General features: G+C 44.7%; 1 protein-coding gene across 4 annotated transcripts; it reads left to right on the top strand.

Moving 5' to 3' along the window:
- Nucleotides 1-4,956: 4,956 nt before the first annotated feature.
- On the top strand, nt 4,957-13,999 carry LOC140426492 (low-density lipoprotein receptor class A domain-containing protein 1-like). Of its 4 annotated transcripts, none has more exons than XM_072511321.1 (6): nt 4,957-5,078; nt 5,190-5,253; nt 5,369-5,515; nt 9,740-9,877; nt 9,961-10,089; nt 13,136-13,999. In XM_072511321.1, exons 1-6 carry the CDS (start codon nt 5,019-5,021, stop codon nt 13,282-13,284), a joined length of 687 nt encoding a protein of 228 aa, XP_072367422.1. In that variant the 5' UTR covers nt 4,957-5,018; the 3' UTR covers nt 13,285-13,999. The 4 variants fall into 4 exon arrangements, with proteins under 4 accessions (XP_072367422.1, XP_072367421.1, XP_072367423.1 ...); XM_072511320.1 differs by having other exon boundaries at nt 5,190-5,262; XM_072511322.1 differs by lacking the exon at nt 9,961-10,089 and having other exon boundaries at nt 5,190-5,262.
- Nucleotides 14,000-15,870: the final 1,871 nt, after the last annotated feature.

Raw genomic sequence — 15,870 nt, 5'->3', positions numbered from 1 at the left:
TCCCACCCATCCTTTCCTTAACCTAACTTGGTCCGCCACCTTCAGGTGCGTCTCCTGAAGCATAGCCACGTCTGCCCTCAGTCCTTTCAAGTGCGCGAACACTCGGGCCCTTTTAATCGGTCCATTTAGGCCTCTCACGTTCCACGTGATCAGCCGCACTGGGGGGCTACCTGCCCCCTTCCCGTGTCGACTAGCCATCACCCTCTCTAGGCCAGTCCCACGTCCCGATTCCGCGCTCCCACTCGTTCCCCAGGTGTCGCATTCCAGCCCCGACCACCCTTTCTTTAACCAGTTCCTCTTTGATTTCTGCAGCAGCAACCCAGTTATCCTCCTCCTCCCCCCCCCCCCCCCCCCCCCCCCCCGCTAGATCCCCATCTAGTGTGATTGCTCCCCCCATATTACTTCTGAACATCAGCTGACTTCATCTGACCCCGGCTTCTCCCGCTCACTCCTTGACCCCCCCGTGTGGGGAACTCCCATCTACCTTGCGCCTATCTTCCCGCCATCACCTTTCTGGCGCGGGAACAAGAACAGTAGGCCCCATATTCTCTGTAGTTGTCCCGCCCCTTGTGGCGCAGCTCCCTCTACCGCCCCACTCCCATTCCTCATCCCCCGCCTATGTCTCTTCTTTCCCCCCACCGGCGCCCACATTTCTTAGTGTCCCCCCACTTCCCAATTTACATCCCTACATACATCGACAGTGTCATTTCCCCTCTAAGATCAGTCCCTCAGTTCCGATCCAGTTTCTCGTCTTTAATAAAGGTCCATGCTTCTTCCGCTGTTTCGAAGTAGTGATGTCTCTCCTGGTACGTGACCCATAGTCGCGCCTGCTGCAGCATCCTGAACTTCACCTTCTTCTTGTGTAGCACCTCCTTGGCTTGATTAAAACTCACCCTCCTTCTCGCCACCTCCGCACTCCAATCCTGGTGCACCCGTACCACCGCATTCTCCCATCTACTACTCCGTACCTTTTTGGCCCATCTCAGGACCACTTCTCTATCATTGAAGCGATGAAATCGCACGATTGTCGCCCTAGGTGGTTCTCCCGCCTTTGGTCTCCTCGCAGGGACCCGATGAGCCCCCTCCATCAGCGAGCTTAGCATCGTGCTCACATAAGCCCCGCAGTCCGCTCCTTCCACTCCCTCGGGGAGACCCAGGATCCGAAGGTTCTTCCTTCGTGCTCTGTTTTCTAGGGCCTCAATCCTTTCAATGCACTTTTTGTGGAGCGCCTCGTGCGTCTGTGTTTTGACCGCCAGGCCCAGGATCTCGTCTTCATTATCCGTCACCTTCTGCTCCACCACACGGAGCTCCGTCTCCTGGGTCCTTTGTGCCTCCTTAAGCCCCTCAATTGCCTGTAGCATCGGGGTCAGCACCTCCTTTTTAAGTAGCTCCACACACCGTCTTAAGAATTCGTCTTGATCGGGCCCCCATGTCGCCTGGGCTTTCTCCGCTGCCATCTTGCTTCTTTTTTCCTCCTGTCCCTATCCTCGAGGATTCTTCGCGATGTAGCCACTGCCGCCGATATTTTTCTCTTTCGTTGGGGGGGGACTCCCTATTCACTCACCCCACACCGGGTTTAGTCCTGAAAAAATTCCCCGTTGGGGCTCTTAAAAGAGCCCGAAGGTCCGTTTGAGCTGGAGTAGCCGAAAAGTGCGGCTTAGCTGGGCATCGCCGCAACCGGAAGTCTCCAATCGTTATTTCTAACGTTAAATCTTGTTGTCTCAAAAGCCTTTCCCTTAGGTGCTCATCATTTAACCCAAATACAATCTGGTCACGAATTAAAGAATCATGCAGTGCTGCAAAGTTACAGGATTGAGCTAGAAGTTTTAAGTGTGTCACAAAGCTAGTAAACGATTCCCCTGTTTTTTGTAATCTCTTGTGGAAAATTAAACGTTTAAATGTCTCATTTGTTTGGATCTTGCAGTGGTTATCGAATTTATTTAAAATTACATCAAATTTAGCTTTGTCCTGACCAGCAGAATACTGAAAGGAGTTATATATTTTGATTGCATGCTGTCCTGCCATTGTTAAGAGCAATACAATTTTTTGAGCATCAGTCGCGGTAGTTAAATCTGTAGCTTCCAAATATATTTGAAGTGGTTGTTTAAACAGTTTCCAATTATGTTCAAATTACCAGTAATCTTGAGGTGACGTGGAGCTTGTACATGGTCCATCGAGGTGTTTGTCTTCGAAGATTTGTTTGCTACGATGCTTCTCCAGTCGAATGGCTGCTACGGATTTCTTCTGTTATTGGTCTAACTAAATCACTCCAGCTAGTTTTTTGAAGCCAAAGCCTGGTACCATGTTATATTACATGATCGTAATACGTCGTTACTCTTTGCTTTACTCCCAGAATGGTCTGATGGTTGAATTTCAATGAAACCATCAATCTTCAATTTAAAGCAAATAACATTTAATGAATAACAAATATAAATACTAATGAGTCCATTCACTCTCCAAAACTAGAACTGATGATAAAGTAAATCAGAAGAAGTATTAATTACGTTTCACTACACTTACCAACTAAACTATATCTCTCTAACACTCTGCTGTCTTATCACTCCTGGTTCGAAGAAGCGGGAAGATCCTCTGAGTTCAGTTTACATACATGAGTCTAGTGCTGCCATCTGGTGATTGTCTAACACTATGATGCAGTTGTTAACCCTTTACATACCAGCAGATCACTACAGCACCCAGAGGCTTTCTGGAGAGAGAATGAGCTCTCACATTGGACTTCTGGAGAGAGTTAGTTGAATCTCTTCACCAGGCTGCTAGAATCAAAATTGAAACCAAACTAGAACCTCAGAACTCTGAAAAGCATTCCAGTGGAATAATATCCAATCACGACATGTTACCGGACAGAGCACACAGCCCTCTGGGTGCATTCGTTGGCCACTAGCCAATCAATGAAACAGAGTATCAACCCATCTCTCTGTTACTGATGCCAATCAGTTTGCAATCTCTAGTTTAAACCAGCATAGCCTTCCAGATTCTTCCTGCTTGAATTAAAAATACAGGCATCTTATACAGGTTGCTTGCCTTAAAGTGAATTGTCTATTAATCACCCACAGATCAAAAATAATAACAGCAAAAATAAAAGAAAGGGGGAATATGGATAAATGGAGTAAACAGGAAGGTCCCTTACAGCAGTGTTCTTCAAAGTCGGAGGAGCGACCCGCGGGTGGATCGCGGGCGGGTGTCGGGAAGGTTGCAGAGCCGTTGTCCGCGGTGCTCCCGATCGCTCAAATCCCCATGCAGCAGCTGGCTTTTCATAACGGCGGCTGCAAGCGGCCGCGACCATGTTAAAAAAAAAAAATTTGGCCGCATTGCGCATGCGCATCGATCATCGGGCCGCATGTGCAGTGCGGCCGCTATTTTAAAAAATGGTTGCAGCTTTTTGTTTTACAAGTTCTGTAGTGGTTTTTATTCATTTATTTTATTCATTTAATTTTCATTTATTTTATTCATTTTTTTTTTTTACAAGTTCGGGGGGGGGGGGTTTATTCATTTTTTTCATTTATTTTACTCCTTTTTTTTTACAAGTTCGGGGGGGGGTTTATTTGATAACATTGTACAGGAAAAAATTCAGAACTTTGGACAGATGGAGACTCCATACTTTCCGACACCAGAAGGCTTCACCTTCACCCAACAGGTTCCATTGGAGGAGCGTGTACGAGGGCCAAAGGGACCCAAAACCATTTCCTCCATTTTTGTCAGCAGCAAACAAGGTAAGAGAAAATGGTGGGTCACGCAGGTCGGCCGGCGTGGGTCGCGAAGGTCGGCTGGGTTGGTCCCGAAGGTTGGCTGGTTGGCAAAAATGGGTCCCCGGAAAAAAAGTTTGAAGAACACTGCTTTACAGCACTCTGAGCATTGCACTGAAGTCTTGGACATATTCAAGACTCTGGAAAGGGTTGAACCTATAACCATTCGATTCAACAGGTGAATTTTAATACAGCAAGTCATTTGTTTGTACAATAAAACACTGGGTACAATTCAGTAATAAATCATGATCTGCCCCCTTCATTTAGAACCTCCCAAAGGAGAGGCACTGGCCACATTCTTCCCAAGTAATTGGGTAACCTGGTAATGTTCAATACTGAATGCCTAAGTAATGATTGTGACTGTAGGTTTAGCTTGGCTAGTTGTGTTCGTATAAAATATGACAGACGTCATGAAATCAATTTAAAACGTTTAGATCAGATCATTCAAAATGCAACATCTGGTATAATCCTTGTAAGAAATGTGTTCAATTTCTTGGTAGATTCAAGGAAATCTTCAGACTCGCTGCAACAATGGAAAATTGCAAATAAAGTTCTTAATGATCTGGCACATGAAATCATAGTATTTACAGTGCAGAAGGAGGCCATTCGGCCAATCGAGTCTGCACAGGCCCTTGGAAAAAGCACCCCACTTAAGCCCACGCCTCCACCCTATCCCCGTAACACAGTAATGCCACCCAACCTTTTTAGACACTAAGGACAATTTATGGCAAATCCGCCTAACCTGCACATCTTTGGACTGTGGGAGGAAAACGAAGCACCTGGTGGAAACGCATGCAGACATGGGGAGAATGTGCAGACTCCGGAACTTGGGACCCTGGAGCTGTGAAGCAACTAACCACTGTGCTACTGTGATGCCCTTTATCTTGTTGAAACAAATTTACACCAACAACAAATACACAGACATATAAGGTGCAGGAATTTTAACTTCAAAAATGTTATATTTTCCCAGTAACCCCTTGAATTCAGTGTCTTTCAGTTCCTCTCCCACGATGGTTATATCCAGGCGATTCTATTTGTATAATACTGTGGGTTGTTTTTTGACAGATTTGGAAGTCCATGATTTGTGTGCTGCAATATCGAACAATATTTACGTTGGTAAAGTCCTGGCACAAACAGAAACTCCATCTGTTTTCTTTATCTGTGTTTCATTTAGTTACTAAGTGACAGACTGGTATTGAAAGAAATTGCTGGATTGCTGCTGCGAACCACAATCTCCCCAGCAATAAAACTCCGGTCATGCAGCAGGAACCGGAGACGATGACATTTAATAAGACTTTCCCAGAAAATATCAGCACGGTATCAAAGAGGACCGATAGCCTAGAGTAATAGTATTGTAGTGTTCAATGCAAGATCGTGCACATTTTACTAACATTTCCAACTTCTGTTTTCTTTTCCTTCAACTTTTAGCCAAGTTTTGATGTCACTCCTTTTGGTTCAACGATATCCATGACATCCAACAAAAGCAAGAAAGGTAAACGTGGTGAGTGGGAAATTTGGGCTGCTATTGTTTCAGATTCACCATGCATTTCATTGAAGGTTTGATTTTGCAGAAGAATGGGAACTTATTTATGTTTGTGTTTGTTCAGATTATTGGGATTGTAGCCAGCGTGGCTCTCCTTGCTGCTGCTCCAGGCAGTGTTGCTGGATCTCTGTCGTTGTGATGCTGATACTGGGAATTATTGTTGCTGCCGTGGCATGTGCTGTGGTCTTTGGCATCCGTAAAACCATTCCAGGTTAGATACACTGGCCAGAGCTTTCGTATTTGTGCCCAGGTAGCAGGGTAATCTGGGAATTAAGTAACAAAGCTAGTGGAATTTTTAAGTGAGTTGTATCCACAACCATATTACACCTGAGTATCTATGTGATCTTTTACGCTGGTTTGTCCAAACTAGTCCCTTCTCTCATTACTGGCCATGTTCCTGGTTTGGCCTGGTGAGTTTCCGGTGATTGCACCCAGGCATTCACATTGTGCCCATTTTGTGAAAGTTAACCATCTGTATCTGTAGTGACCAACAGACACTTGAATCCTGACTAGTGTTTTCCGTTACTGCTGCTGTAGTCACTTTAAATTAGCCTTGTGATGAATGAAGGAAATTGTTATATATTATGTTTCATATTTTGTTGTTGTAATGTTATTAATAACCCCTGGGTTCAAATACATACAGGTAATGCTGTATGTTAAAGCTGTGATTAAGGGATAGTAAAAGGTGAGATAACCATTGATTTTAACCATTTACTTATTTACAGAGAGATGGCTAATAGAACATTGTTTTGAATGCTGGAGGTGCCCTGGAGTGAAGTTAATTTGAGGGATTGTGTTTAGTCCCAGCTAAGCAGGTCATAGAACATTTTGGTGGATATAAACAATTTAATTAATGTAGTTTCCTATAGGATTTGAGTCTGACAAAACAGAAGGATTTTCCGGTTGTTCCTGAAAGGTTCTTTCTCCAAAGGTCTGCACAGAGAACAAGTAACCCTGATTTGTTAACTTTATTTATGAGTGCATTTTGAACTGTATTATTTTGCTTAGTTGGAAAATATATAGTGGCAGGTTTAGATAGTTCAATTTTTTTCCTTTTATTTAAACTGTTTAACTGTTAATTGTAAAGCTATTTCTTTGATGTTAATGATAATAATAGCTTATTGTCAGAAGTAGGTTTCAATGAAGTTACTTTGAAAAGCCCCTAGTTGCCACATTCTGGCGCCTGTTCAGGGAGGCTGGTACAGGAATTGAACCCCCACTGCTAGCCTTGTTCTGCTAGCCACTACGCCGCCGTGCTGCCCCCTATCCATGTATTTGTCGAGATGCCTTTTGAACGCCGTTAATGTATCTGCTTCTACAACCTTCCCTGGCAACACGTTCCAGGCACTCACCACCCTCTATGTAAAACGTCCTGCCTCGCACATCTCCTCTAAACTTTGCCCCACGGACCTTAAACCTATGCCCCCTGATGACTGACCCCTCCACCCTGGGAAAGAATGCCTGCCCATCCATTCTATCCATGCCCCTCATAATCTTGTAGACTTCTATCAGGTCACCCCTCAACCTCCGTCGTTCTAATGAAAACAGTCCAAGTCTATTCAGCCTCTCCGTATAGCTAACAGCCTCCAGACCAGGCAAGATCCTGGTAAACCTCCTCTGCACCCTCTCCAAAGCCTCCATATCCTTCTGGTAGTGTGGCGACCAGAATTGTGCGCAATATTCCAAGTGCAGCCGTACCATGGTGCTATACAACTATAGCGTGACTTACCAGTTTTTATACTCAATATATGTCCAATGAAGGCAGGCATTCTGTATGCTTTCTTGACTACCTTGTCCACTTGTGTTGTCACTTTCAAAGATCTGTGGACCGGAGCGCCCAGATTTCTCTGACTTTCTATATTCCTAAGGTTTTTGCCATTTACGCTATATTTCCCCTCTATGTTAGACCTACCAAAATGCATTACCTCACATTTGTCTGGATTAAACTCTATTTGCCATTTCTCTGCCCAAGTCTCCAACCTATCTATGTCCTCTGACAATCCTCAACACTATCTGTGAACTTACTAATCAGACCAGCTACATTTTCCTCCAAATTGTTTATGTATACTACAAACAACAGAGGCCCCAGCACAGGTCCCTGTGGAACACCACTAGTCAGAACCTTCCATTCAGAAAAACACCCTTCTACTGCTACTCTTAGTTTTCTGTGGCTGAACCAGTTCTATATCCATCTTACCACCTCACCTCTGAGCCCACATGACTTCACCTTTTGTACCAGGCTGCCATGAATCAAAGGCTTTACTGAAGTCCATGTGAACAACTTCCACCACCCTCCCCATATCAATTATCTTTGTCACCTCCTCATAAAACACGATCATGTTAGTGAGGCACGACCTCCCCTTCACAAAACCATGCTATCGCTAGTGAATCCATTTGTTTACAAATGGGTATAAATCCTGGGCGGGATTCTCCACTCCCGCGCTGAAGTGCCCACGCCGTTGTGAACACCGTAGAGGTTCACGACGGCGCAAAAAGGCCCCGATCCCGACCGGTTCAGGCCCCGACAATGGGCTAGGATCAGGGCCGCGTCATCTACACGCGCCAGGCCTTGTTGCCGCGTAAAGGCAGCTCCGCATAGATGACGCGGCCGGCGCCGCATAACTGACGTCACCCGCGCATGCGTGGTTGCCGTCCTCTCGGAGTCCGCCCCGCAAGAAGATGGCGGACGGATCTTGCGGGGCCGCGGAAGGAAGGAGGTCCTCCTTCAGAGAGGACGGCCCGACGATCGGTGGGCACCAATCGCGGGCCATGCCACATTTGAGGTACCCCCGGGTGCAGGATCCCCCCTCCCCCCCCCGCAGGCTGCCCCCCCCAGCGTTCCCGCGCTGTTCCCAACGGCAGCGACCAGGTGTGGACGGCGCCGGGGGGAACCCGCCGTATTGGCCTGGCCGCTTGGCCCATCCGGGCCTGAGAATAGCGGGGGTGCCGGAGAATCGCCATTTTGGGTGTCTCCGGCGATTCTCCGGCCTGCGGCCCACGGGGCCGTTCCCGCCGCTTGGGAGAATCGCGGGAGGGCGTCGGACTGGCGTCCTGGGAAATTTTGGCGGCCCAGGCGATTCTCCCAACCGGCGCGGGAGTGGAGAATTCTCTCCAATAATTTACCTGCTACCGACGTGAGGCTCACCGGCCTATAGTTTCCTGGATTAACCCTGCTACCTTTTTTAAACAGCGGGACCACATTAGCTATTCTCCAGTCCTCTGGGATCCCAACTGTAGCCAATGAGGATACAAAGATATCAGTTAAGGCCCCAGCAATTTCCTCCCTTGCTTCCCTCAAATTCTGGGGTAAATCCCATCCGGCCCAGGAGATTTATCTACTTTAATGTCCTTTAGAAGACCCAATAGTTCCTCCTTTTCGATGTCAACATGACCCAGACTGTCCACACACCCTACCCAAGATTCTCGTCTGGTATCCTAACAAAAACTGGGGTTCGGTCCGCAGTATACTAACAGCATGAACTGAATAAATGACAGCAGAGCAGGGCACTTTTGTGACATCAGTTGACTGCTGGTCACAGGAATTGTGCACAAAGCGCTGATCAAAGCAGTTAATCACAGCCAATTGAAAACTAAGGTTAAGAGTATTAAATCAGTTAGTTCAAGGGAATGACTCATTCCCTGGCAATTCCACTCCTCTTTGTGATGCTGGAGAATGCCGTGTTTCAGTCTTAAATTGACAATGATTGATTACACTGCTTAATTGAACTAATGATTCATGAGAGATTTTATTTTCAGGCTACGTTGTGTGGAAACCCAAATGTAACTTTGCTTTGCATAACTGGTGCAGGGATGGGTACATTTTGCTGATTGTATTCCTAGCAGAAACTCCAAGCCACAGTGCTTGTGAACACATAGTCATCCCACTCACAGGGCCCTTAGTCTCACATCCCTCAACCTAATTGCTGTCACCATCTTGCAAATGTGCTTAAAATAAGATATTTTTCACTTGTGGTATTCACTCTCTTAGCTATCATTCAAAGGGGCTACATTCAAAGAGCAGCCTTTCAATACATTATTGAGTATCTGTACTATCATGGGCTGTATCAAAAACTAGAACAATCCCACTATCACTCAGTCTCCATGTGCACATCCAGCAAGAGTGAAAGGATAGTGACCGAGACAAAATATATGTTTCATTTTTTTTCCAATCCTGTTCTTGACCTGTTGACCTTAATTGCAGCACCCCAACTGTTGCCTTGTCTGTCTGCGCTGATTGATGTCAAGACATCAAACTACAGGAATGATCTTTGGATTTTGTAACATAGCTCCAGAGTTATCTTTTGTTTTGCATACTTTGTTGGTACTTCCTTTGGCGCAGTGTTAAATGCTACAAAAGGAAATTCCACCTTTTTCTAGTTGCAGGAAGAGGTTGTAAGAGCAAACAATGTTACAATTCAAAATATATCTTTTCCAGAGAGCAGATTTTGCATAACTGCAAATAATCACTCCGGATTCCTGTGTGACAACAGCGTCATCTGTTTGCAACCTTCTCAAGTTTGTCACCGGATCAAGGATTGTTTAGATGTTGCGAATAAGGAACCTGCAATGTGTAGTAGGTATCTATTCTAGTTTTCAGTTTGTATTTAAATTTATTTTTTAAGTGACTTCAGCTGATGCCCTGCTCTGTCCTGCCAGGTGACTTGCCGCACAATCTGCCGAGCTATCTTGTGTTCAGATGTGGCGATCCTAGCTCGTGGGTTTACACGGATCAAGTGTGCAATGGGTTCAACAACTGTGGAGATTGCTCTGATGAATCTGGGCCCTGTGAGCATACATTTGTACCAGCGTCTAGTAAATCAATAGTATTAGACTTTCCCCTACCCTAGAGTTTGTTAGATTTTGTGTTTATGGTGCAAATTAAAAAAAAAAAAATGTTAGAGGACCCAATTCATTTTTTCCAATTAAGGGGCAATTTAGCGTGTTCAATCCACCTACCTTGCACATCTTTGGGTTGTGGGGGCGAAACCCACGCAAACAGGGGGAGAATGTGCAAACTCCACATGGACAGTGACCCAGAGCCGGGATTGAACCTGGGACTTCGGCACCGTGAGACTGCAGTGCTACCACTGCGCCACCGTGCTGCCCTCTGCAAATGTGTTTTCAGAAAGCAGTACAAATATTGTTTCAGATTTCTAGTAAATTTGAAACTATCCTTTACATTGCAAGTTCAACAGAAGCTGGAAGGGGAGAACATCTGTGGATTTACAATTGTTTATGTAACAGTCCACTGTTTCGGGTCAGTTATATCTTGAATGGGGAAAGTACATGTGGGCCATTGACAATAAGATCCTTTAGATCAGTGTTCTTCAAACTTTTTTTCCGGGGACCCATTTTTACCAACCGGCCAACCTTTGGGACCCAACCCAGCCGAACTTCGCGACCCATGCCGGCCGACCTGCGCGACCCACCATTTTCTCTTACCTTGTTTGCTGCTGACAAAAATGGAGGAAATGGTTTTGGGTCCCTTTGGCCCTCGTACACTCTCCTCCAATAGAACCTGTTGGATGAAGGTGAAGCCTTCCGGTGTTGGAAAGTATGGAGTCTCCATCTGTCTAAAGTTGTGCATTTTTTCCTGTAAAATTTTATCAAATAAATTTTGTAAAAGAAAATAAAAGTAAAATGAATAAAATAAATGAAAAAAATAAAAATTCAATGAATAAAATGAGTAAACCCCCCCCCCCCCCCACCAAACTTGTAAAACAAAAAGCTGCGACCATTAAAAAAAAAGTGCCCGCACTGCGCATGCGTGCCCGATCACCGGTTATGCACATGCGCACCGATGATCGGGCGTGCATGCGCAATGCGGCCGCATTTTTTTTTACATGATCGTGGTTATTTTGAAGGCGGCTTGCAGCCGGCGTTTTTAAAAGCCGGCTGCTATGCGCAGATTTGCGTGATCGGGAGCGCCACGAAGGATGGCTCCGCGACCCTCCACCCGCGGGTCGTGCCCCTGAGTTTGACAATCACTGCTTTAGATAGGCTTAGTTAGTTAACCCACCAGCAGTCACAAAACATATTTGCCTCTGCTTATGTTGCCCTTGGGGGGGGGGGGGGGCGGTGCTGCATCTGGGGCTGTCAATTGCTTCAGTGGGTCTGAAACCTCTGGAGGCAGCAGTTACTTCAAAACTAATAGTAGCTGCAGAAAAGTAGCAATACTTCAGGGGGTGGGGGAATTTAATAAAAAAGGAAATGGCAATCTCATCCACTAGCAAGACCCATCAGACTATGTAGGGCTGGTGTAGGAAACAGAGAAATAAGAGACCAGAGCAGTGGGCATTGGAGGTTGTGACTGCCTCCTATTTCAGGGTAGAGCAAAGGGAACTTTACAGTATATCTAATCCAATTGTGCAGTAAATTTCCCGGATTTATATGTCCCTAATATGTACTGATTTAAATTTGCTGAAAAGAGACATGCTGTCAAAGTTTTTGTCTTGCACTCATCAGGATAGATTTGCAAGAATACCAATAATAAAAGGAACAACAATTCATATTGCATGAGAAGAGAGTGCTGATTTGCAAGTGGACACTGATTGGTAGAGGCATCGCCATAGAGGATGCATCTGGGTCATTTACTGCCAAGCTTTTGTTAAATTCAAACCAAGCAGGTGAATGAACCAGGGAATGGCTGCCCCCTATATTTTATTTAGTTGAAAAAGGTGCAATGTGTGGACATTTTCTTTCTGTCTGCAAAGGGCAGAGCCCTGTGTGAATATATTTAGCTCCTAGCACTCATAATTAAGCCACACTATATTTTTCAACTAATCAAAAGCTTGGGAGTCGGTCAGTCCCTAGTTCATTCCTCAGGGCAATGTCTTTTTAAAAAATATATATTTATTAAAGTTTTTTAACAACACAATTTTTTCCCCTTACAAACAATAACCCCCCGCCCCCGTAACAAAATAACACAAAATCGCACTGAGCAAGATATATACATGGCAAAATGGTATATTTACATAGCATTATACACTGGCTCTCTCCCCACGTGCCAGTTTCCCCCACCCTTCATGTTATCTCCTGCTCATCCATCCCCCCAAGCAATCCCCCATTCCCCCCCTTCACCTCCTTCCACATTAGCAAGATCCTTTGCCGGGCTACTAGGGACGCAAAGGCCAGAATGCCGGCCTCTTTCGCCTCCTGCACTCCCGGCTTGTCCACTACTCCAAATATTGCTAGCCCCCAGCTTGGCTTGACCCGGACTTTCACCACCTGAGATATTGCTCCCGCCACTCCTCTCCAGAACCCCTCCAGTGCTGGGCATGACCAAAACATATGGACATGGTTCGCCGGGCTCCCTGAGCACCTTCCACATCTGTCCTCGACCCCAAAGAACCTACTCAACCTCGCCCCCGTCAAGTGCGCTCTGTGAACCACCTTAAATTGTATTAGGCTGAGCCTGGCACACGAGAAGGAGGAATTAACCCTACCCAGGGCATCAGCCCACAGACCTTCCTCGATCCCCTCCCCCAGCTCCCTCAGGGCAATGTCTTGACCTATCAGAATCACCTTGCCTCATTTGAATTTAAACAAAACCTTGAAAGTTAACTGTTCCCTGATGCACTCTGGTAACATCTATACCAATCAGGGTACATTTGCCAACCAATCAGTGCACATCTCATGTAACATAAATTGTAGTTCCTTTTACAGTTGGTATTCTTGTGAATCTATCCTGATGACTGCAAGATGAAAAGCTTTGACTGTATGCCTTTTTTCAGCAAGACTCCAGTTCTCTACTACCAAACACCTATTTGATTTTAATATTTTCAGTGTCATACAATCTTGACTATTTTTTGCTTTTTATATATTTTTTCAGTGTCGGACTGTCCTCCATGTGGGCCACAGTATTGGAACTGCGAATCTGTTGTCTCTCAATACTGTAACTGCATTCCCAGACAACTGTGCAGGGATAATATTCAGCACTGTGTGGATTGGTCAGACGAGTACAACTGTGCTGCAAACTAATATCAGAAGTGGGTTCCAAAAAACGTCACCAAGGGAAATGACAGCTTGACTAACAAGAACACCATATTACTAAACCAGGACAACATACTTATCGTTTTATGGTTCATTTACCTGAGAAATTAATCTTTGATCCGCAGATGGCTTTGGAAAAAGCAGCATCTCATTGCATACATACACAACGGCTGGAATTCTCTGGCCGTTGAGATTCTCTGTTCCCACCAGCAGTGCAACCCTGCCTGTGGATTCCCGGTGGCACGGGATGGCTTCAATGGGAAGTTCCATTGACAAGTGGCGGGAAGAGAGAATCCAGCTGCCAGGGAACAGCGCGTTGCCAAGAAACACACAACTGGGGGACCGGAGAAGACTGGAAAATGTCTTTTAGCTGTAACCTAACAGCTCCAGAATTACACATTTGCCATCTCCCTAATGCTGCTTTGTGATAAGGTTGTTCAATATTGTACATTAAAAGGTTATCAACACTCAGCAGAAACCAATGTTGATCAAACTCCATTGATTTGTGCAAATGTTTCCTCCTGGTTTACTATTACTAAGTTTCAGCTACGTCACAATTACATGTTTTTTTGTATTGTCAAGTTTACTTGAAATAAGACATTTCATGCAATGGATATGTATCTTTTGATGGTAAATGATAGTAAAAATATTAGATAAGCAGATTAGAAAAGAAAACAGCATTTAATAAAGCTTTTTAAAATGGGAGTGGAATTTGTACAGCCAGATGTGTGTGGTTGGTGGCATCATGAATCTATCCAGCAACAGGTAGAAACCGGTCTAGTAACAGCACTAACACAAATGTAACAAGGCGTGATGGGATGCGATCTGCCCAGCAACAGGTAGAAATCTGCCTAGCAATAGCAGTAGCCAGTATTCAAGAGGCACAATGAGATGCAACTCTAAAAGTAACAAGATGCAGGTGGCTAGACAAATGATAAATAGTTGCCAGCACCCTCAGAAGCAGAGAAGCAGTATACACTAACAGCCGGAGAGGCGAGTTTGAAATCTAACAGCCAGGAAATTAGGTTAGCATCGAAGTCTTAGAGCGAAGGTCGTGCAGAAACCTTTTGTAAAGGCGGTTTAACTATCTTTGCTGGACCAGGAAAAGAAATTTCCCAGATTTGACTATCCGCACTGTATTGTGTGGTAATTATAAACTGGATTTGACTTACAGATTTACTTAAATTTGCATTCTGTTTGACAAAGGGGAAGCCTTAAGGAGTTCAGGAATCATATAGTTTGGAACAAGGGGTACTTTCTACACAAACTGTGTGTTTCGTGATTCATATACTTAATTGTCCTAGAGTACGGTTGATCTGTTTGTATATATTTGTCTTTAATTTAATGAATAATCATCAATAATTGTTACACGACGACTGGGCGTGTTAATCTCACTGGGGTTTCACTTAAGTATACACGCCCATGAACCGATGTTACAAGTTGGGATACCCTCACGGATACCATCAGTGTGGTTCGTGACAATGGAATTATTGTGGAAAGCTGCCGGCTGTGGAGGCCAAATCACTGAGTGTCTTTAAGACAGAGATAGATAGGTTCTTGATTCATATGGGGATCAGGGGTTATTGGGAGAAGGCAGGAGAATGCGGCTGAGAAAAATATCAGCCATGATTGAATGGCGGAGCAGACTCGATGGGCCGAGTGGCCTAATTCTGCTCCTATGTCTCATGGTCTAATGGGCAAGAGCACCTGGGTAAACAAGTTTTAGTATAAACTGGTCAAAGTTATAGACAACAGTGCCCTCTGATTACTGACTTTTCTGGCACTGGAAGCAGTTTCTCCTTATTTACTTATCAAAATCCTTCATGATTTTGAACACATCACATTTCCTCTAAATCTTCTCTGTCCAAAGAAGAATTTTGTACCAGGACAAGTCTTTCTATTTCACACATAAACCTTCTGGTGGCTTCTCTTGTTGAAATTAAAACTAATCGGCAATTTCAAAACTACCCAACTTAATTTAATGGAAGGCACACGCAGCTGGTAAAGAGAAGGGACTTTTATCTCATCAGTCCAACTCCGGTTTCAACCTCGGTCTCAGGTGAAAGTACAACGTGCTAACTCACTGCACAAACCTGTCCCCTGATAATGTAATAGCAGGCTACCATTCCTAAAATGTTTACAACAATTTTTTTGCCATGCGGTTTAATTCACATTTATTCAGAAACAAGGTTTATATGAAATGAAACCATCCTCCAGGGCATCAAACCTTTTAACAACTATCAAAAACCTCAGATCATCTATTTCTTTATTTCACATCTACCCAGATTCAATCGGAAACGTCCAAATGCTGCCATCTCAGGCCTTATTTACAAATATCTTTATTCCACTGATTTTGCTTGTATTGCTTTTAGTGAGCACTGACAAGGCAGGTTGGAAATAGGCTCAGTGGGTTTCTTACTAATGGTTTTCAAGTTAAGTAAATGGTTTCAGATCATTAGTTGTCTGCAGTGCGTGGCTGAATCCGATCCTGGATCCTTCTCCAGGCAGGATCAATTTTCTGAACATCATGTACAAGGGTTACTTCCGCTTGTTCAGAAAGGTAAGGATCACAAA

This window comes from Scyliorhinus torazame, chromosome 7 (assembly GCF_047496885.1).
Source record: "Scyliorhinus torazame isolate Kashiwa2021f chromosome 7, sScyTor2.1, whole genome shotgun sequence".
NCBI classification, from domain to species: domain Eukaryota; kingdom Metazoa; phylum Chordata; class Chondrichthyes; order Carcharhiniformes; family Scyliorhinidae; genus Scyliorhinus; species Scyliorhinus torazame.
This window is presented reverse-complemented; position numbering and strand designations above follow the sequence as displayed.